At 58.3% G+C, this 22,857-nt stretch overlaps 1 protein-coding gene across 1 annotated transcript in view; it reads right to left on the bottom strand.

The window, feature by feature from the left end:
* NOL4L (nucleolar protein 4 like) overlaps positions 1 to 22,857 on the bottom strand; it is a 108,620-nt gene that overhangs the window by 53,091 nt on the left and 32,672 nt on the right. Inside the window, exons 2-3 of the mRNA XM_004585718.2 lie at positions 5,597 to 5,752; positions 821 to 932 (exon numbers count right to left, since the gene is read on the bottom strand). Of these exons, the coding sequence (XP_004585775.1) occupies positions 821 to 932; positions 5,597 to 5,752 (268 nt within the window). The remainder of the gene's footprint in view (positions 1 to 820; positions 933 to 5,596; positions 5,753 to 22,857) is intronic.

The raw sequence follows: 22,857 nt of genomic DNA, 5'->3' as shown, positions 1-22,857 counted from the left end.
AGGTCGGTTCCATGTGTCCCTATAGAGCGGCCATGTCCTTGGCTTGTCAGCCAGTGACAGAAGTCACATGCACATAGCAAGAGGGACACTCGCCCAGTGCCTGTCCCCCAGTGTTGTTCTGGTCAGCTGAGACTTCATGGTTGTTTTTTCCTTCCCCAGATTCAGTGGGTTCCACCTGCACACCACCCCGATAAACAGCACCTGCTTCTGCCCTGAGCCTGTTCCATCCACAGCCAAACATTTCCTAATGGGACAGCAGGAGCTGGTCAAGAGCTCTGGGTATCCCTGGCAGCTCTAACAGATGCCCCTCCACCCGTGTCAGGCAGTGCTGTGATCAGAGCAGCCACATGTGCTGGCCCATTTGTGGGCCAAAGCCACAGCGGAGAAACGAGATTCATGGAAGGCCAGTGGGGAGGTGGAGAGGGCAGAGCCATGCGCGGTGGGCTCCTTGCTGGTCTCCCAGGCGCGCACAGACGATGGAACAATGCACCTACTTCAGTTGAACACAAGTGCTCGGGGCATCTTGAATGTCAGTATGTCCTCAAGAGCTCACTGATCAGAAAGTGGGGGGACCCTGACATGGACAGGTGCATTGAAGCATGTGGTCCGACAGAATGACGGGCCCCCAGGATGGTGGGGGGGGACAACCATGTCCAGCAGGGGCCTTGGGCAGAGGACAGAACCCCAGGGCTACTGGGTTTTCAGCAAAACTTGTTATCACCAACACTATGGGGCTCCCCACCAGCAGCAGCCTCTGGGACCCGCGGACTGCTGCGGCCTGTGCATGGCTCAGGGACACTCCCACAACCGCCTCGTGTACCTTTGGGCTCCAGGCCATTGGAGTTAAAGTGCATCCTCTTCTGACACTCGGTACAGCTCATCAGGAACCGCGTGACGGCCTCTCTCGGGAGGAAGGCATAGGTCTCTGCGATCTGGAAGAGACAGGACATTTGTCAGGAGGATGGGGCAGGCCGGGGCGCTGGGCCACACTGGGTCTGGGACACAGGCACCATGACCTGTGCTCGGATAATGCAAGGATCCGAGGGACCAGGGGCACTGTCCTCAGCACCTGACTGCAAGGAGGAGTCTGTAGTTTTTGCAGAAAACCCTTTGCTGTAAAACATTGACTCGCAGAGGATGGAATTTGCAAGAACAAAGTGCTTAAACACAGTCTGGTCTTTAACCCATGTCCTAGCAAGTACAATGGTCTTTTGCACATTTTACTGCCACTACTGAAAAATGAGCTTACAAAAACCGGCTCTGGGGTGGGGACGGCTTCCCTCCTACAGGTGGGCGAGCATAAATGCAGTGGCTCCGAGTTTACACATAGTACTGGGGTCATCCTTCGACAAACTGCTCCCAAGAACCTCTGCAGAGGCTGGAGCCAGGGTACACGACTTCCCAGGCTCGTAGGAGATGGAGATCAAGCTGAGTCACATACTGTCTCGTGGCTCTGGCAAGGCAGTGCTAGGTGAAAACCCACGCCCAGGTCACTAGCCCCATCGCTGCTTCCACAGGGCCTCCCTACAAGGGAGAGAAGAGAAAAGAGAGTAGGGACTGGGCGGCGGCGAGAGAAGATAAAAATAGAAGCGGAGGTGGGGCAAAGAGTCAGAATCTCCATGCAGGGATTCCCGGATTTCTAGCAGGTGTTTCTGAGAACGGCACCTCCCTCTCCTCTCCACTAAGGGGCAGCATCACCCAAGAGTTCTGCAGTGCGCACCGCAGCCCGGCTAGGAAAGTTGGCCAGGGTGGAGGCGGCTGCCGGCCCGCGCCGGCCCGCCTCCTGCCCTGGATGGAGCCTGCTCCACCTGCAGGGCCTGTGGGCTGCAGTTGCAGGGTATGGGTCGGGTGGCAGAGGCCCAGGGTGCTCCTGGCGACCCCGCCTGCCTGAGGACTCCCAGGGGCCCCTCCCGCGATGCTCCTCTTCTCGGCAGAGCAGGCAGGCTGCTGTGGAGGAGTGATCTCCTTTACAAATTCCGTTTCTGGAGATTAGGCACTAGAGCAAACAAACCACCCAATCTGGCTGCAGCCGGTGGCTGGGAGGATGACAGCCAGGGGTGCAGCCAAGCCCACTGGGTGTCAGGGCCGAGGGACAGGGAATTTCCTGCTGTGGGCATCTTCATCCTCAGCTCAGCAGAGCTGCCTAGAAGCTGGGGCTCTTGGATGCAGGAACAACCAGGCCAGCAGGAATGGCCCTGTGGGCAGAGAGTATGACTAAGTCTGCTTTGGGCCCCCAGTGACCCTCACAGCTCATGAGTCATATTACACACACACACACACACACCCCGTGTCGGGCCACCCAGGGGGCAGGGTGGAGAACAGCTCACACTGCAGGGGCACCCTGCTCAGTTCACAGAACTCACTCCGCCACCTGGTGCCAGGCAGAGGGACAGCTTTCCAAGGGTCCAGGGTGGGACCCTGTTCAGTGAGAGCCCTTCCTGCCATAGGGCCAGGAGTGGAGGGGGTGGTCAGAGGGGCGGCACCCTAAGCTAGGGGAGGCCAGAGTACAAAGGCAGCTGGCATGGGATTGGGGCTGCTAGGCATGTGCCAATTGAGAGTTCCATCCAGGTGGGGGTGGAAGAAGCACAAGGCTGGAAGGTAAGAGATCCTGGGAGCTCCCACCCCGCCCCCTCCCCCTGGAAATCTACAGCCCTGCCTGGGTCTCCTGGACCCGGAAGTAGCCTCTCCTTGTGTCCAGTGCGCTGATGCCCCAGGCCGTGGGACCACAAGATGCCACGGATGGTGGTTTCCAGAAGGTGTGAGCGCCACAAGCTCTATTCTCCAAACAGATTGTAAGGCTCAAACCCAAAACACAAAGATGGAGGTGTTGGGGCTGAAGTGGGAGGCAGCTCGAGGACCCTGGGCTGCCAGGGCCCCAAGCTCCACGCCTGTGACCCTGCCTTTCATATTCTTCCTGGAGGTGATGGCTAGGAGCCATGCCACGAACCAGGAGGGCAGGGACCGTGTGCACAGTCACTGAGCTGCAAGGCCCTCATGTACGCTGCACAACTCCCAGGGCCACAGCCAATCGAGGGGATGAGCAAGCGGTGGGCCTGCAGCAGCTGCTGATCACATCTGGTTCCAGCTCCAAGTGGCCTGGGTAGAGAGAGATGGGAGGCAAGAGCACTCGCTCCAACCCATGTGGGTGCAGGCAGGCATCAGAGAAGCCAGGAAACCCCCATCCTCTGCGAGAGTTCAGGAAGCTCTGCAGAATCACCTGGAATTTTCCTCAGACCTTGACACTGCCTACACCCCTGGGGCGGAGCCTCAAGCTGCCAGGGGGCCCCTTCTGTTCTAAAAGGGAAGCCCCAGCTACACTGGCCATCCACAGCTCCAACAGCTCACTGCCTGCTGCCTCCGACTTGGTGCTGGACAGCAGCTGATGCTAGAACATTCTTTTGGCCACTGTAGAATCCTCCTCCTCTGGCGTCCCCTGACTCCTAACACACTCCCTATGCCCCACAGACAGTGGGCAGCCCCAGGACTCAGTCGGCCAAACGCACGAGGACAGATCCCAGGACTCTGGCCCAGGGTTTGGCACAACGCCGGCCAGAGCCAGGCTGGGTCTCTGCAGCCGGCAGCATGCGGCTTCCTAGGGGGCCCTTCTGCAAGCCCTGGTGGGGACAGGGGCGGGGCTCACATCTGCTGGGTGACACTGAAGGGCTAGGCTTGGGTCAAGGAAAGAGGGAACTGATGAAAAGAGGGGGACAAAAGCATCCAGGCCCCACCCCCACCCCCAAAAAAGGAAATGGGTGGCATGAGAAGGGCGACAGATGGGCACGAGGAGGGGAAGCAGGAGAGGCACGTGGGGAGGAGGGAGACGCATGGGCCCCAGGCCTCACACCCACCGCAGGAGGGCCCTGGCCTGCTCAGCTTGGCCTTGGCCCTGCTACTGAAATTCCAGCTCTGTGCACAGCCCAGCTGGCTCTGGGCCAGTCATGTGCCAGCTCCAGGCTAGGCAGCAGGAAGTGGGACACGTGGTGAGTGTATGGACAAGAAGCCAGGAGGTGCAGAGCCGAGGGCTAATGTCCACTGGGCCCAGGAGGTCAGCGCTGGCAGGAATCGTTCCACCTGTCCCTGGCATGCATGCTTGCAGACCTCAAGGAGACCCTGGGCCAGGCACCGGGGTGGGGTCGGGGACCAGGGAGACTGCCTGGCTTGGCGGGCCCATGCCCACCTGCCTGGATAGCAGCTTCTGAGCTGCCCCCAGCCGGGGGGGGGGCTGAGTATGCCATGCTCAGAGCCATTGGAGCCGGCGTGCACATGCTGAGGGACCTTGGGCAGGCTATGTGTCACTTGGAGCCTCAATTCTCCTCGTCTGGCGACAGTGGAGACGACAGCGCTGGCTTTGCACATCCAGCCTTCCCATGTGTGAAGGTGCAGAGAGAGCCAGCGCCCCAGGCTTGCAGAGTGCAGAGGCCAGTATGGGTTACATGCCTACACAGTGCCACCTTTTGTACTGAGCAGCATGTACCAAGGGGTACCTGCGCTGGCCCCAGTCTGGGCATCCCTCCCTTTGCCTCGAACCCTGGGGTAGAGATTTTCTCATGACCCCTGCCCATATACCTTGCCAGGCAAGGAGTGCACGAGGACTCACCACCCCCGCCAACCCTGGCTCCTTGCCTCTTGAGGCCCCAGAGTGTACCCCTATCTTCTGAGAGCCGGGGAGAGCCAGACTGCCATGTTCTTCAAATATCAGGCCATTTGGGGAGATAGCAGACTGTCCGGGCACTCCACTGCCACAGGCCAGAGCGCTCGGAGAGGGTCCCAGCAGCCTGCGCAGGGTGCCAGCTGCTGACAGGCATGTGCCTAGGAACCCAGAGGACAGGGCCTCGTGGACACTGGCTGGCTGCCTCCCAGCTACTGTGCATCCCTGGACAGGCTGCTAGGGGGTCTCTGGATCTCAGGTCCCCTAAATGTGGAGCGGTCCCGTGGAGCCTACACCCCAGGACCACCGTGAGGTCTGGATAAACACGCTGGGCTTGGCTTTGCCCGCTTCATGGTGGTGGCAGGGGGCACCAGATCAATAGCTCAGAGCTGTGGCCGCTTGAGCTCGGGGGACACAGTCAGACATGGGGTCGGCAGGTGGGGGGCAAGAGACAAGAGGAAATGCGGGTGCTGGCAGTGAGCTGCAGGAGTAGGGAATGGGCTGGGCTCCCATGCAGGGAGCATTTCGAATTGGCCTGGCACACGACAAAATATCAAACCATTTGCTTGAGGATTCATGGGTCTCCGCCTCTAGCCTTCCTCCCCCAGGCCACTCTGAGGGCAGGCCACAGGGGCCCGTAAGAGAAGTGAGAAGAGCTGGCCAGCAGGGCCTCCTCCCTGCCCTCACCCTCTCCTAGCCTGCCCGCCCGCAACCTGCTTCTCCCTTTGTGCTGGGCCCCTGCAGAGCCCGCCCTGCCCTTGCCCAGGAGCCATCTCCGGCTGCCTGCCGGTGCCCCTGCCCTGTACGCCACCCCCTCCCCACCCGGGATCCCCAAAGGCTGCTGCAGCAAGCCTCAGCTCCTGGCCCGCCCCCGCCCACCATGTGCCGAGCCTGGGGCTTCCTGCCAAGGCCCCGGGCTGCCAGCAGAGGCCGAGTCGGAGCTCTCACCGCGCGGTAGGTTTTCTTCTGCCCGGCGTGCTTAGGGGCTTTGCCTGGCTCCGCCGAGCTCTCCACGTGCATCGAGTAGATGATGTCAAAGAAATCTTCCACCACAGCGACCCGCTTCAGAGAGATCCCCTCAGGCTCCGACAGGCCATCTGCCCCCTGCGACAGGGGGACAAGCTGTGTTAGTGTCAGGGCTGACGGCTGGGGCGGCTGGGGGTGGTGGAGATGGGGGAGGCCAAGGCTCAGAGGTGTGGGAGGGTAGGGACAGCTGCTTCTCCCTGCTGACCCCCTGTTGCCTCCTCCCAGGTTGGAGTTGGGCGGGGGTGGGGCTAGAGACCTGGGATGGGGTGGGGCAAGCAGCGTGGTGGGTGATGGGGGTAAGGTGGGGGTTGTTTTCCCAGAGTCAGGGTGCCCACGGTTCCAAAACTTCCTAGCAGCAAAGTGCAGAGAGCCGTGGCGGCGGCGACACAAATACAAATTACAGAACCAAGCGGCTCCATGTTCACGATTTCAGACAGATTGTGCCAGACTCTGGCAGGCGGGAGTTCTCAGATCACACACTGTGCCAAGCCCATCCGGGGAGTCTCCCGGGAGGGGCAAGTGCTAAGTAGATGCGGGCCCCATCACAGGCTTGCCAATTAGCGGTAACCTTTCACTGCAGGGCCAGGCCAGGGTCCCCAAGGGACTGGCTCCCATCACCTGGGTGACTCCAGCCTCCGCCCTGGCCTTTCTGGAAAGCTTTCCACCACCGCCCGCCCTCCCCACGCCCACGGCTCAGCGCCAGCACCCGTGCTCTTTGTGTAGGGGGATGTGCAGGATGGCGGGCAAGAGGCCGTATGCAGGTGGCAGGGCTGTGGGAGTGGGGCAGTCTGTGTACCGCCAGCCAGCCCTGGCAAGGTATGTGCCAGGACCAGGATGGGGTCCTCTGTCGCCAACAGCTGCTTAGGCTGGCACCCGCCCTCCGCCACGGGCAGAGAAGGGAGGGTGCAGGAAGCAGGGCAGGAGACTGGGGTGAAGCCAGAGAAACCCAAGGGGGCTTCAGGAGCTGGGGGCAAGCATCATGGATGGAAGAGACTGGGGAGAGACAAGGCCAGCTCTGAAAATGCCACTGCAGATGCAACTCCAAAACCATGCCTCCTCACTCACAGAACCCCCTCCAGAGCAACAGCCAAGGCCAGCCATTCGAGTGTGTGGGCTGAGCCTGCCGCCAGCTCTCCCTCCAGCCCTGAGCCCCACGCTCTGGGGTATGTGCTGGGTGGCACTGGCTCTGAGTGTCTGCGGGGCGAGGCACCGTCCAGCGTGAACACAGCGCCCTCACCTGGGCGGTTGTGTGACCCGGAGCTGCTATTTTGCTTCTCTTGGCCGCAGGGCCTTTGTCTATAAAATGGGAATAACAGATAAACTGTTTCGCACCAGTGAGAGAAGGGAATCAGCAGGACGTGCATGCCACACTCAGCACCTAGCCTGGCCCACGTGGACTGCTGGACTAAGGCTGTTAAGAAAGAGGCGTTTTGCAGGCGGGTGCTGTGGTACAGTGGGTTACATGGCTGCTTGGGTTGCTCACATCCCACACCAGAGCACAGGTTCAAGTCCTGGCTATTCCACTTCCAACCCAGGTTCCTGTTACTATGCATCTAGAGCCCTGGGAGCCCAGGTGAGTTAGGTTGAGTTATGGACTGGTGCAAGCATTTGGGAGTGAACCAGTGGATGAGACATAAGCATTTAATAAAAGCAAGCGCTTTACAGTGTTCCCAGCATGACAGAATGGGCCATGGTGATGCCCCCGGACAGCTATCAATGCCTGTCTGGGCTCTGCAAGCTGCTGCAAAGTGACAAAGCTGGCCCTGGATGTTGGAGCAGAGACCGGCTGTGCTGCCACAAGACGCTGGTTCACAGCACACCCTGGCCACAGATGGGCCTTGCTTCTCTCCAGCAGCTTCCCCAACATGCTGGGACCAGCACACAGGGCTGTCTCTGCCAGAGGCTCACTTGAGAGCAGAGAGGCAGGCAGGGGAATGAGGGTGGCTGTGATGGTGGGCACCAAACATGAGAACCGGTGGACGGCACCCCCACATGGGAGGAGACCTCAACAGCCCAGTTCTAGGCCCTCTTGCCAATAGCATTCTTCCTAGGCAGGGCCCACTGCATGTGTCCATCTGTGTCCACGCGTGCGTGTGTATGTGTGTGTGAAGCCACTTGCTGTGCCTGACCCCCCCGCCGTAATTATACCTTAGGCCAAATCTTAACTCTCCTGAACTTCCCCCATCAGCTGTGTATTTCTACAACTTCCAGTTTTAAACTCTCTTGGGAGGCAGGCAACAGGCACTTGGCACAGTGGTTTAAATGCTTCCTGGCACCCCCACCTCCTGTGTGCCCAGAGTGCCTGAGTTCGAGTCCCAGCTCTGGCTCTGATTCCAGCTTCTTGCTGATGCACACCCAGGCAGGCAGCAGATGATAGCTCAAGTACCTGGGTCCCTGCCGTCCACGTGGAGACCAGGGTTGAATTTCCAACTCTCAGTTTTGTCCTGGACCCCAGTCCTGGGGGTTGCAGGCATAAGGGGAGTGAATCAACAAATGGGAGAACAGTCTGTTTCTTTGTCTTCCAAATACAGAGATGGGGGCAGCCTTGTGGTTCAACAGGCTAATTCTCCACTTGCAGGCACCGGCATCCTATATGGCACCGGTTCAAGCCTTGGCTGCTCCACCTCTCCAGCTCCCTGCTTATGGCCTAGGAAAGCAGTAGAGGACGGCCCAGGTCCTTGGGATCCTGGAACTGCATGGGAGACCCAGAAGAAGCTCTTGACTCCTGGCTTCAGATCAGCTCAGCTCTAGTCATTTCAGCCATTTGGGGAGTGAACCAGCGGAAGACTTTCTGTTTCTCCTCACTATAAATCTGTCTTGGGCCCGGTGGCGTGGCCTAGTGGCTAAAGTCCTAGCCTTGAACGTGCCGGGATCCCAAATGGGCGCCAGTTCTAGTCCCGGTAGCTCCACTTCCCATCCAGCTCCCTGCTTGTAGCCTGGGAAAGCAGTTGAGGACGGCCCAAGGCTTTGGGACACTGTACTCGCGTGGGAGACCTGGAAGAGGTTCTTGGTTCCCGGCTTCGGATCGGTGCGCACCGGCCGTTGCGGCTCACTTGGGGAGTGAATCATCGGACGGAAGATCTTCCTCTCTGTCTCTCCTCCTCTCTGTATATCCGGCTTTCCAACAACAATAATAATAATAATAATAATAAAGGTAGAGTTACAGAGGATGAGGAAGAGAGAAAGAGTTCTTCCATCCCTTGGTTCACTCAACAAAGGGCCACAGTGGCTGGGATTGGGTCAGGCTGAAGCCAGGGCCCTGGAACACCATCCAGGTCTCTTGCAGGGATGGCAGGGGCCCAGGCACACGGGCCAGCCTCTGAAACTTTTCCAAGCACATTATCAGGGAGCTGAGTTGGAAAAGGAACAGCTGGGACTTGAACCAGTGCTCCCATAGGATGCTGGCAATTGGGGAGGAGCTTAGCCCGATGTGCCACAATGTGGACCCCTAGGAGTACTTGTCTCTCTTTCATGGTGATATCCATGTTCCCCAATCCCACGCAGGTGGGAGGCTAGCTGCATGGACTCGTCAGTGCCAGACTTGGTAGTGGGCTGACCTGGAGCCACCCGGCAGGCCAAGGATCTCCAAATGCTGCAAGGATGGGACGCACGCTCTGGTAGCATGGCTGCAGCTCACCTGCGCACCTGAGCAGTGAATGGAGCTGGGTCTCTATCTTGCCATCTGGGCTGGTGGTTGTGCAGCTGTGTCCAGTTTATAGTCAGCCACCTGGACACTTACAGCCCGTGTCCTTTTCTGTGTGCCTGTCAAATCTGGATGATTTTCTAAAGGGTTTCTCTTTTTAAGAAAGTATAAAAGTGGGTTTAGATACTCTGTATCCACAGGTGTCACCATGGGCTGACCTCCCTGATTGCGCAACTATTTCAGATATTTCCGGGAAAGGAAGCAGGTGTAGTGTGGGGGAAGGGAAACAGAGAGAGGCAGAAGCAACACTCTGGTGAGGAGGCAGGATTTTAGACAAGATGGAAAGTGGCCTGACCAGCTAGGAGACCTGGGCTGGGTGTCTGTACCCGTTAACCTCACAGAACTCGGCTTCCTCAGCAGTCCAGGGGCCTGGGAAGTCCCAGGTGGATATTCCAGGGGCCAGGTAACAAATGCACTGGACCTCTGGTACACATAGGCTTGGCCAGTTAGCCTCTTTTCTCTTGAGATGGACATTCCTTATTGTATCCTGTCCCTTGGAGTCTTTCAGGTTACAACCTTCACACACAGCCCTCTCCCCAGAGCCACGACACTTCTGTCACAGGACAGGGAGACGTGGTCCAGCTGAATTTGCAAACAGCAGACAGAGGCTGACCCACAAACCCACGAGGAGCTTTCTCACACAGTGCTGCTAGCTGCCCAGTGTCTGGTGTGCCTCGCCCCCGGCTGCCCACCTCCCCTCTTGGGCACCCTTGAAGCAAACATAAAGTCTTCCCCAAGGAACTCTCAGGGCAGTGGTTATCAGCAGCTACCTCATTAAAAATTGATTGCTGTCTCTCTGGATGCTCAGACTCACATCCCACAGGAGAGGACAGGCTCCTGTAGCTCCACGGCTTACCACAGTCCACACCGGATCTGCACCCCCCCACATCTTGGTCATCTGTGCGCCCCCCACACCCCATCCAGTGCACTGTGCACTGCACCCTTTGCAAAAAAACACCTGCCCAAAGCAGCCTGGGACGCGGTCACAAAGGGCTCCAGCGGTGGTCACGTGCCCCAGGCATCTCTGCCATGCCCTGCATACACAGAGGTAATAACCTTCACGCCAACTGCTGCTGGAGAGACACGCCTGCCTGGAGAACCCAGCCCCGGCAGTACCACGAGGTACGGGCTGCTAATTAAAGGCAGTAGAAAACACCTTCCCCGTGGCCTTGGGATGCCCCTTGCCAGCCCACATCTGCCATTCACCCAAATCAGCCTTGTCTCAATGCGCTGCTCCAAGCAAGTGGGGCCTGTATGGACAAAGGAAGTGTACTCCGTTATAAGCTGGATTAAGAGGGGCCTGGAGTCTCCTAAGGACCCCAGCTTCCTGGAAATGCTGAGCAGGAGTGTTGGAAAGGAACTACCCCCCGGGGCATGGCTGTGACAGCACTGTGCAGGATCACCCTCTGGGGCCTTCCACAGGGGTGGGGGGGCCAGGCCAGGGGAGAACATTGCCATGGTAACACACTGCATCCACTCAGAGCCATCCAAGCCCAGAACAGCTAGCCAGAGCCAGGCCAGCCATCAACAGGCCATGGCCACAGCGTCAAAACTGATGGACCTCACCAACTGGTCGCACACCACCAGCAGCCCATGTGGGGTGGGCGATCGTCCCAGGCCCTGACCTGCTGCCCAGAGGGCGTGGCTTAAACCTAATCTTCCCCAAGGCTTGAGGCATGTGACCTCCAACACGGCTAGAAGGTCAAGGGAAGTATGCCTGAACATGACCTCTGACATCACCGGAAGATCTAGGGAGAGAAGTGTCATACAGCCAATTACAGCGGAAGGCTCCCTCCTGCCCTCCCCTTCCCTACCCTTTAAAGCCTGTAACCTGTGCTTAATAAAGCGAACATTCCTCACCAGCTTGTCTCCAGTGGTCCTTGCGTCCGAAGGCCACTACCTGCCTCACCCTCGGTGACCTCTGGGCCTGTTGGCAGGTCTAAATTCCGAGAATGTGGCCTCAGGCGAAAGGGCAAGCTGCCTGTAGAGGAGGAAATTGCCACGTATCTAATGTAATACCGCTGGTAATTCTAAAATATTTAGGACAGGGGTGTGCACCTTGGGATGGCAGCAACAGCATTCATCGTATGGAAATTTTTTTTATTTATTTATTATTTTTAATTCATTAATTACATTGTATTATGTGACACAGTTTCATAGGTACTTGGATTCTCCCCACCCGGAAATTTGTTTTAAAAACGTAGATATTGGGGCTGATATCCATGGCGTAGCAAGCTAAGCTTCCACCTGAAGTACTTGTATCCTCTATGGGCACCAGCTGCTCCACTTCTGATCTTGCTCCCTGCTAATGCCCTGGGGAACCAGCAGAGCATGGCCCAAGTACTTGGGCTCCTATACCGACATGGGAGAATTGCAAGAAGCACCTGGCTCCTGACCGACCAGAGGATGGAAGATCTCTCATTCTTTCTCTGTAACTCTGCCTTTCCAATAATATTTTTTAAAATGCAGATATTTCAGCTTAGGCTCAAACCCATCAAATCGGAAGCTCTAGGGTGCTTTTCTATTTTATTTTTAACAAGACCTCTGTTCCCCCACCCCACCCGCCCTGCAACTTGGATGCAAGATGGGTTTTGAGAACTGCTGATTGCGATGTACCATGGTCGAGCGAGGGAAGCCACCGCAGGGGGACTGTCGTCGGCTCATTACTTATAGACACGCTCCATGCTTCCAGGCCTAGCATATTAATATTTTCATCTCCAACGAAGGCCAATTTCCCTAATGATGGGAACAAAAGACTAGTAGCCGGCCACAGTAGCAGAAATGCAAGCGTCTGCCCAGAGGCCCAGAGTGGATGCTGCACCCCAGGGACAAGAGCACCCAGCACTTCTTGGCCACATTTTGTCCATCCTGAAGGTGGTTTTCCTGGTCCCTCCATTTCTTCAAGTGACCTGGACGCTGGGCATGGAGGAAGGCCTGGCAGTGGACTTCTGGGCTAGGGAGGGAGGCGGGTAACAGCCATCAGTAGGCTCCCGCCACAGTGCCCTCAGGTGAATGCCCAACTCAGACTGGATCTTGTCTGTCTGCCCACATAAGCCAATTATATGCACCCCTGACCTGGATGGCAGGTGCGATTCAACTGCTAATGGACTGTCACTTTGTCATCTCTACTGGAACCTCCCCAACACTTGCCAGTACAAAGCTACACACTTGGCCAGGGAGGACTGTCATGGGAGGCCACCAGGGTGCCATTCAGCACGTCCCCATCACTAGATGAGCGGAGCCATGAGGAGACCCAAGGTGAGAAGCTGAAACTCAATCAAGTTCTTCCTAGGGCAGGAAGACACCCTAGAAAATGCCTTCAGCAGGTACCATCTCTGGGTGCGGCTCAGACTCTGTTCTCGGCGGCAGTAGTGGCAGTGGTGTGAACTATCAACAAGCCTGCCATCATAGGACAAAGTCAACAGTGGGCACAGCCCCCCTCTGGGCAAACCCTTGGCTAACCACTTGGGTGGGAACTCCAGGCTTCAGGTGCGGGGACTGTATGCATGACAAGTGTTAGGACACCTCTCCATCTTGGCCAGGACGGGGCATGTGGCCAAACCCTGGAGGCTGTATGCTTCTCCTGGCACCCCAGCCCTGCTTCAACTGATTCAGCCAGGACTGAGGTTTGGGGGGCAGGCAGGTGTCCAGCAAAGCCCCATTCCAACTCCCAGTGGGGGGCAGAAAGCGGAGCCCGGGAGCAGAGGTGGGGAGAGAAGTCAGCTCTCCCTGAAAAGGAGTGCCAGGGGAAACAGGAAGACGGGAGAGATGGAAGAACCAATCTACAAACAATGGAAGGAAAAGCAGAGCTAAGACCCTCACCCCAATTTCCAGAATCCCAAGGAGGAAGCTGGGCCAAGGGGAGCTGGCTGCTGGCAGGAGAAAGACAGTACTTGAACCTTTGGCTACAAGCACAGCCTGCTGCGGCCTGGAAATGGGGACGGGGAGGGCAGAGAGCCCTCTGTGGCAAGATGCATACCTGAATTCTAGGATCATGGCTGCCCTGAGCTCGGGGGCCTGGACATGGCAGGGGGACAAGAACTCCCGCCCCACAGCAGGTAGACAAGTACAAGAATGAGGCACCAGTAACTGCAGTGCCCACCTCTCCTCCACCCTGTCGGCACCCAGTTGCACCTGCTATCTGGTCCAGACCTCACAAGACCTCCTTTCTGCTTTGCTGAGCCTCCATCTTTCCAACATCCAAATAAGCATGCCCTAGGCCACAGATCCCTGGGATCAGCCTCCAGGTAGCAGCCTGGGGTGATGATTCTCTGTTGCCTGCCCCATTCCCCCACCTACCCGTCTCTCTCCTGATCTGTGGAAAAGGTGGGAAGAGAAAGGGATGCCGTGGGCCCCAAACCCGTTGGGAACTGCGCTGGGGAAAGGCAGGCTCCTCCTGCTTTGCCCGACTGGATAAGGCGGGACAGGGCTTGACTGCAGTGGATCCCAGCCCCATCAGCGAGTGCAGTGGAGTCACAGGTCCATACTTGACCCCAGGCAACGGGTGTCCCGTGTGAGGGGCCACCGTGTGCACATCCAAAGGAAGCACAAATGCTACCCACCTAAACGCCCAGCTGGCACGACTGCGGAGCAGCGCCCCCGAGGCCCTAAGGACACTCCTCCACCCCACCTCCTCCCGAGTGCCGTGGCCTCGGACGGGGCAATCCCAGGAGGTCAAAGAAAGCGTCCGGGGAGCCTGAGAGGCCTCCCTGGCGAGTTCTTCCGGGAGCCGAAACGGCGGCCGGCCGGGGCGCGCTAACGAGCAGGGGCCCCAGGTGCGGGCCCCACCGCGGACTCGGGGGAGAGGGGAGGAGCGGCCCGTGCCTAATGACTGTTGACAGCGCGCGCCAGGGCGGGCCGGGCCGGGGGCGCGCGCCGCTGACAGCTGCTCCGGCGCGGGCGGGGGGCGTCCGCGCGGCTCCCCGGGCACCCCGAGGGCGCAGGCGCGTGCGCCGGGGCCGCGGGAGGGGCGCGGAGGCGCGCGCGCACCCGGCCCGGGTACCGAGGGCCTGCTGGAGCGGCTCGCGCGGGCTCCTCGCGGGCAGGCAGGTAATGAGAGTAACCATGGCAACCCACCAGAGGAAGTGTATTCTGCAGGAGACGTTAATCCCCTCTCCCCGGAGCTGGGACAGCCTGACTTTCCATTCTCACACAGTAATTAGATACCAGCTGTCAGTGCAAGGGGGACGGCTCCGGCGGCAGCAGCCCGGCTGGGGCGGGGGGCGCACCAAGGGGGTGGGGGGGACGCGGAGAGGAGAGCGTTAAAGACACAGGGACGTTTTGCAGCGGTGGGTCAGGGCGGGGCGACTCCCCCGCCCCCCAGTCGTCCGGGCCACCAGGCACGCGCGCGCCCGCGTACCTGGGGACCCCGCCCTGCGGGGCCCCGCCCACTCACGCGCACCTGCTGCGTGTGCACGCGCGCGCCAAGAGCGAGCAGACGTGCCCTGGCTCTCCTCCCTTTTCCGGGCCCCGCCTCCCCGCTCGCGAAGCACCTGCCCTGCTCCGCCTCCTCCTCCCCTCACCGCCCCCACCCCCGGGACGCTGCCCACCTGTCCTTTGTGCGGGGCGGTACCATTCGATCGCGCCAGCTCTCCTCCAGGGAGCGCCCGCTATGTGCCAGGCGCTGCGCCAAGACTGAGCTCGTGTAATCCTCACAGACCCTCTGCGGGAGACGCCTCTGCTGCTCCCCGCCCCAGGCGCAGCGGGGTGTGGCCATGTGCCCAGGGTCACACTGACTGCACCCCTCCACGCCCATTTAATCACCCCGCTACGGTGCCTCCCCATTGCGTACACATCCGTTATAGCTCCAATTGGGGGGTGGGGGGGAGACGGTACGGCGGTGCACCTACTGTGCACCTAGCATTCTCTGCCTCATGTCACTGTCCTGGCAGCTGCGGCTGAGTGAGCAGAGACAGGCTGGGAGAGGCTTGCCTACAGCCACGTGGTACAGAGCGGGTGAGCGGATTCGAACCGGCAGTCAGACCCAGGCACCATGCTCCCAACTGCTGAGCTCTGTTGACCCCACCCCTGGATTCCGGCGCAGGTCTTCCTCCAGCACCCACCCCCTACCCATCCGGGTCTTGTATCAGCTATGGCAGGAGCTACCTCTCATGGCCACACCTGAGAAATAGAAGTTTCCAGACCTACGGACACCACTGTGTCCCTCATTTCTGCCTGGCCTCCCAAGAAGCCCTTGCTGTCGGTGCAGGCGACCTCTCTGTTTCCCAGAGCTTCCCCTCCTAGGTTGAGGTTAGCCTAGAAGGGAGATGGCCTGGTGGAGCCTCTGTGGGCGAGTGGAGTTCCCCTGGCCTTGCCCCCAGCCCCCCACTCAGGCCTGGGGAGCCCAGCAAGGAGCAGGCAGGAAGCCTGCAGCAGCAGCGCGGGCTGTGTGTCCTCAGTGGTGGTGGCGGCGGGTGTCTGGGCAGCAGCAGGCTATCTGATCCCTTCCCCACTGCCCTGGCCGTGACCTCCTCCCTCCCTCCCACACGCCCTCCCTCTCTCTCTCTCCTCCCTGGGTAGCCAGCACCCCGGGCTGCAGCTGAGAGAACCCAGCGTTCCCCAATCCTGTGAGGCACACATTCCTGAGGGAGGGGGGAGGCAGGGCCCAGGGCTTTAGGGATGGGGCACCCCAGGAGGATCACCCCACTCTGCCAGCAGACCAGGCTGCCTCCAGCCCCACCATTTCCTGCCTCTGCGCTCCCCATCTTGCAGTGGCAGAGCTGCCTAAATTTGGCTCTGGGAGTGAATGGGGGAGGCGGCAGCAGGCGGGTGCTGTTAGAGGCCAGGGCATAGCTCCCCGTCTAGCCGGCTGGCATTTTTTGCTGTCTGGAGGAGGGCAACCCTCTCCTAGGGAAGGGAGATGACCGACCCATACCTTCTGACATGCACTGAGTAATGTGCAAATGACATGCAAACCGAGTTTCCTATCAGTAGCTCAGCCAGGGAGCGGTTTTTAGGGTGGCTGCTTGAGGGATGATGGCAGAAGGGCCAGTGACCTACTCCCCAGGGGGCTCCAGCAGAGTGGGGGGTACCCCAGTGCTGGGGGCTAGGAGACATGGATCTGCATCTGCTATGAGGCCTCATCCTGGCCACTGGACCCACAGCTTTATCTTCCCTGGCAGGGAAATGGACACGCCCTGCCGTGTGCCTGTGCTCCTAAGCTCCACGGCCACACTGCCCAGGTTGACCCTGGCTTCCTATTGGTTGGCTGGGTGAGCTCCTCAATGAAGCATCTAGACAAGGAGCTCCCAGGTTGGGCAGCCCTTTTTAGGACAGGCACAGGGCCAGGACCTTGGTTCAGCCAGGAGGTCGCCTGGTCTCACTCCTCACCTCTGGTGAGGTCGGCTGGCTGGGATGTCCACAGGGTGGCCTTGCACAGAGCACACACAGGGTCGCCCTCCGCCCATTGCTCTTGGCACTCGCCCTGTCCTGTCTCCACACCTCCTCCTCACTCTTCACTCCCGTTCTCCTTTAGTCTCTTAGCTGTGGATGGTCTGTAGCCTGTCTCTCTGTCTTCCCACCCACTTCCATTTTTCCTGCTGATCCTGAACAAGCCACTGCTTTGGGGTGCCTCATTTGAGCCAGTGGCGGGCAATGACAGGTACGTGGTCAACTGTCTGGAGCCAGGGCCCCGTAGGGACTTCCTCCAGGCCTCCCCACCTGTCATCTCATATCACCAGGAGGGGTGGGCAAAGCCACCAACTCTATCAGGTTCAGGGGTGTTGGAGGCCCACTTCTTGGTGACTCTGTTTAACCCCAGATAACTGCTCTCATGCCCCTCAGCCAGGGCTGATAGGAGCAGAATCCAACTTCCTGCCACCCCTAAGCCACTTCCTGCCAAACTCGAGCTGATACCAGAAGAACTTGTTTTCTGGCCACAGAGCAGTCCCCGGTGGGGCAGCTTGGGCTGCCCTGGGCATGAATTTTTTTCCACTTGCCCATGGGGCCAGGCAGGTGGGGCGGGAAGCAGAGGAGGAGGACTCTGCCCTCTTTACCTCTGTGCCTGCCGGTCCTGCCAGTCCTCCTGGGAAGGGCGCCAAATGTCCCTCAGGTCCTGGCAGATGTGTGTCGGCCAGGACACAGTGGGCCTGAGTGGGGCCAGGCGACCACTAGGCATCTGCGTGAGGTTGTAGGGAGACAATGTGAGTATGACACACAGCGACAGTCGCACAGGCTCCCATACAAGCACTGGTGGTGACAGGGTAGTTTCACACACAGGTCCACTGCATCTCAGTCACCAGCTTAGCCAGAGGAATCTTCTCAGCCCCCACACCTACCCAGTCCTCCCCTCCCCCTCAGCTACCTCCAATGCCAGGCCTTGGTCTAACCCAGAATTATTTTTTAAAGATTTGTTTTTTGGGCCCAGCGTGATAGCCTACTGGCTGAGGTCCTCACCTTGCATGCACTGTGATCCCATATGGGCACCAGTTCTAATCCCAGTGGCCCTGTTTCCCATCCAGCTCTCTGCTTGTGGCCTGGGAAAGCAGTCGAGGACGGCCCAAAGCCTTGGGCCCTGCACCAGTGTGGGAGACCCGGAATAAGCTCCTGGCTCCTGGCTTTGGATTGGTTCAGCTCCAGCCGTTGTGGCCACTTGGGGAATGAACCAGTGGACGGAGGATCTTTTTCACTGTCTCTCCTCCTCTCTGTAAATCTCACTTTCCAATAAAAACTAAGAAATGTCACTGTTCAATAAAAATAAATAAATCTTCAATTTTTAAAAAAAGTGTTATTGGAAAGATTTACAGAGAAGGAGAAACAGAGAAGAACTTCTGTCTGCTGGTTCACTTTCCCAGTGGCCACAAGGCCACAGCCAAGTCAATCTGACCCAGAGTCAGGAGCCACTTCGGGGTCTCCCACGTGCGTGCAGGGTCCCAAGGACCAGCTGCTTCCCCAGGCCACAAGCAGGGAGCTGGATGGGAAGTAAAGCAGCTGGGACATGAACTGGCACCCAAATGGGATCCTGGTGCCTTGCAAGGGGAGGATTAGCCAATTGAGCTATCACATCAGGCCGAACCCAGAAATCTTGTAGAGTTGTGGTGCAGTAGCAGCTCTGGGTTGAGGCCAGGCTGCTCACCTTCCGATCCTACTCCCTACTCATGTGCCTGGGAAAGCAGAAGGCTGCCCAGGCACTCCCCGCACCCCCACATGGAAGACCAGGATGGTGTTCAGGCTCCTGGGTTTGTTCTGGCTCAGCTATTAAGGCCATTTGGAGAATGAACAAACAGATGGAAAGATTTTCCCCACACCCCTTCTCTTTATACAACTCTGCCTTTCGAATAAATAGTTAAAAAGACACTGAGATAGTGACAAATCATGAGTTCACCTGTGCTGATCTGGCAGGTGCATCACCTGTGTGACAGCAGGGAGGCTGGAGGGATGGATGTGCATGCAGCCACTGGGCTGGCCTGCCAAGAAGGCCCTCTAACTCAGGCTATCTCAGTGAGCCAGGGGCATCCTGTGCCCAGCTCCCAGCAGGGAAGGGCAGCTGACACATCTTCTCCCAAGCCTTTGGCAACAGGGACTGCTGGCCCTTTTCACAGATGAGGAAACTGGGGCTCAGGGCAGAGGCCCCAGAGTGTACAGGGCACCCCCATCCTCACCCCTGCCAGGGACTCATTTCTGCCTGGGTGCTTCTGGCTCAACCAGCTCCCCGTGAGTTGCCCACTGCTTCCTCCCTCAAGTCCAGCGCAGCCCCCACCCGCTTCCCTCAGTGTCACTGCTTTGCCAAACACTGGCTGTCCCCTGCTAGACTTCAGGGCTGAGTCCCTGAGGACTGGGGACTCTCAACAACATGTGCAGGACTAAACAAATTAACCACATGGCCTCGCAGCCTCACAACAGAAACTTCAGACACCTCCAAGTCGAAGCTTGTGCCCATGCTACCACACTCCTTGATGACCAGCAGGCACACAGATGAATGAATGAACCCATGATCTCTAAAGCCCAGGCCAGCACTTCCCGCGCCAACCCCCTTCACTCACTGGCAGCGTGGACATGAGCCAAGCTGCAGCCACCTTGGGTGGTGTTAGGGCCGATGGCTGGCCCAAGCCGGCTGTCAGGGCTCATCTGGCCAGAGCCGCCAGCCGGGGAGACCAGCTGGCGGGGCAGGGTCTGCGGGCCCAGGCCTGGAATCTGAGCCGCCCTCAGAGGCCCAGCTCCTCTCTGGGCCCCCACAAACTAGCCTTTGTTCCCCAGGCCAGCAGAACCCAGGCAGCTTGGGCTGTGTGTCTGCCCGCGGCAGCCGCACTGCCGGCGGGTAAATGGGCTGGCCTCCTCCCCTCTGTCCGTGCCTAGGATGTCGCTTCAGAACTAAATGGAGATGTAATTTTCTATACAAATCCATGACAATTTAGATGGAGTGATTGTAATTGGCTTTTCAATGGGGGTTTTGTCCAGCGCTGGTGGCTAGAACTGGGTGGCCTGTTTGCGGCAGGCTCCATTTCAATGACAATGAAGCAATAATATTGAGGACTTGTACGGTGCCCAGCACCCCTCCCTGGCCCATGCACATGCAGCCTCATGTTTATGCAACTGGTTCTTCCCCAGGACTGTCTGGCCAACGAGGTGGTAGGGGGCACCTAGTCTGGCCGGGCCGGGCCACATCTTTGAACTTTTGGATATGGGACGTTGAATGGGCAATGTCCCTTGTCCATTGCTGATTGTGCTCACTCAAACATCCTCCACCCTCACCAGTGCTTCCTGGAGACCAGGCATTGGGAGTGCCAAGAGGAGGGGAGAAGAGAAGGCTACCAAGGTGTTGGGGGAGCAGTCCCCATCTTTCTCCACTCCTGAGTCACACAGCACATTCTCTATCTGCTATGTGACTCAGTTGCTCCAATGGCAAAACAGACCTGGCCATCAAAGCTGTTGTAAAAATGAAACACCTGACCAGGGGTTGGCTCCCTCCTGGCATGGGAAAGATGTTCTAGGTGCTGATCTTGGGCATGGCCCCTAAGCTTGCTACAACTCTACTGGCTTCTCTTTAAAATGGGCTTCCAGGAGAACAGATCCCACAGGAGTACAAGCGTGGCACCAGCACACGACGACCACCAGGGCCGTGACCGTGTGCTCTCACTCATTTGGTGATGAGTGTGACGCAGGGCGAGGAGACAAGAGAACAAAGAATGAAGTTCTCACCTCTGCCGTGGTCAGGAGATGCAATGGGGGGGAAGGGCTGCAGGACTGTGAAGGCAGGCTTCCCAGAGGAGGTGATGTCTACCCTGAGGCCTTGAAGGATGAGTGACCCTCCTGCCAACAGAAAGGCCAGATACCAGTGGCAGGTACCATGGTTACGGAGGTACCAGGCAGCCCCTGCAGCCCTGCCTCCTGGGTAAGTGATTCGTCTGCCCGTGGGCCAGCAAAGCAGTGCTGAGGCAGCCATGGTGAAATCCCCCGGAGAGTGAGCAGCTGGTGCAGAGCTCCCTGGGTGGTGCAGAGCCCCCGGGTGGTGCAGAGCCCCCTGGCTGGGACCGGCAGTGGCAATGGGGAAGCTTCAAGCAGACAGGGGCACGATGGAGTGGTGGCCTGGGTCATGGAAGCCAACACCCACATTTCATCGTAAGGCAGCCTCTGCAGCTGCCTGTGCAGGCGGCTCTGGGGAGGGGAGGGAGAGAACAGGCAGGAATGGCCCCAAAGAGCAGCAAGCCCTGAGAGCCGGTGGCCCATAGAGGACCTGGAGCAGCTGCGGGCAGGGGCAGGGGCAGGGCCCAGGGAGCCTGGGGCCTGCAGCACAGCTCCTGCTGCTGCCACATCCCGCCACTGCTCCCTCCACTGCTGCTGCTGCTACTGCTTTGAGGGGCTGCTCACAGCGGGGACCCAGGCAGGACTGGTGGAAGCTGGGAGGAGAGAGGCCAGGGCCTCCTCCCACCTCCCTGCGCCAGCCTGAGGCTCTTGGGCTTTCTGCTGGAGGCAGTGGGGCACCAACAATGGGTTTTCTTCAGGCAGGGAAAGACCATGCTGAGATCTATGCACTTTGGCAGTAGGGGGAGGCTGGCAGGAAAGGTGGGGGTGGGGGGAAACATGGATTGTGGGGATTCAGGGGCCTCAAGGAGGCACCCCAGCTACCTTCCAACTCCCAAAGCAACAAGCCCTTTTCCCAGAGGGGTGTATAAGCTGGTCTGAGAAGGCAGGCATTGTGACGCGGTGGGTCAAGCCATGTCTGTGACACCCGCATCCCATGTCAGAGCAGGTTTGGGTCCTGGCAGCTCCACTTCTAACTCAGCTCCCGGCTAATGTCCCTGGGAAGGCAGCAGAGGATGGTCCAAGTGCTTGGGTCCCTTCCACCCACACTGGAGACCTAAATAGAGTTTCTTGGCTCCTGGTTTCAGCCTGGCCCAACTCCACACCACTCCTACCCAACCCTGCTCTGCGTGTGTCTGTATCTGTCATCTCTGTTTCAAATAGATAAATCTTAAAAAAAAAATTTTAAATCACTTTGAGGTTGTATAGGCTGTCAGCAGCAGATCTGGCAGCCCCTGATTCACCCACTCAAGGTGGACTCAAAATTCAGCCTTCCTCCCGCCCTTTGCATCATCTGCCGTCATCCTAAAGCTGGTGGGGAGTAGCATCTCTGTAGAATTTTAAGTCGTACAGCCATGCTGTATCACTAGGAGGTGGCTGCCAGCGGCATCCCCATTCTGCAGATGGGAACATTGAGGGTCTAAGATATCGTGTCGCTCCCTCATGGGCACATAGGTGGAAATTGAATGCCGAGCTCAGATTCGGACAGCCCAGTACTCAGCCACTTACCAGTCCTAAGGAGGCAAACCTACAAAGGGGTATGGAGGCTTCAGGGTTTGTGATGCTCACGTAAGCTGATGGTCAAGGCTGGAAACCTCATGGAAGAAGAGATCCTGTACTTTGGACAGGGTTTTTTTGGCATAGGCAGTCGCAGGACCCAGTCCTCCTCTGGGAACAAGTGTATGTAGGACCCCATTCACATGTCCAGGCAGAAGCCCAGCACATGTGTATCCAGGGTCCCCTGTCTCCCGCTGGCTAAGGCCCTGTGCCACCCTGGACTCTGCCACTAAGACACTGCCACTAGTTAGTAAACTAATGGTGTCCACCTGAGCCTGGGCCTGAAGCCTTCACAGTGACAGGTTGCTTCGGGCATTTAAACAGAGAGCAAATAGCTAGTGGTGCAGGCATTGGGTGCTGTGGCCAAGACGCTGCTCCCTATGCTGCAACCCATATCAGAGTGCCAGGTGTGGGTCCTGGCTCCTCCTCTTTTTTTTTTTTTAATTTAAGATGGATTTTGTTTATTTGGAAGGCAGAGTTAGAGAAATGCACACACACACAGATCTCCCATCTGCTGGTTCACTCCCCAGATGGCTGCAAGGGCTGTTAATTAAGTGAAACACCAGAGCTAAGGAGCACACTGGCCAGCAGGAGCAAGTGCAGCTGTCTCCACCTGGAGAAAGTCTGGGGGACCCAGCTGCACCTGCACTCTTGCCAAGCATGGGGTGCAGGGAAGAGGCATGAG

This window comes from Ochotona princeps, chromosome 22 (genome assembly GCF_030435755.1).
Source record: "Ochotona princeps isolate mOchPri1 chromosome 22, mOchPri1.hap1, whole genome shotgun sequence".
NCBI classification, from domain to species: Eukaryota; Metazoa; Chordata; class Mammalia; order Lagomorpha; family Ochotonidae; genus Ochotona; species Ochotona princeps.
The sequence above is the reverse complement of the archived record's forward strand: the minus strand, read 5'-3'. Positions and strand labels throughout refer to the sequence as shown.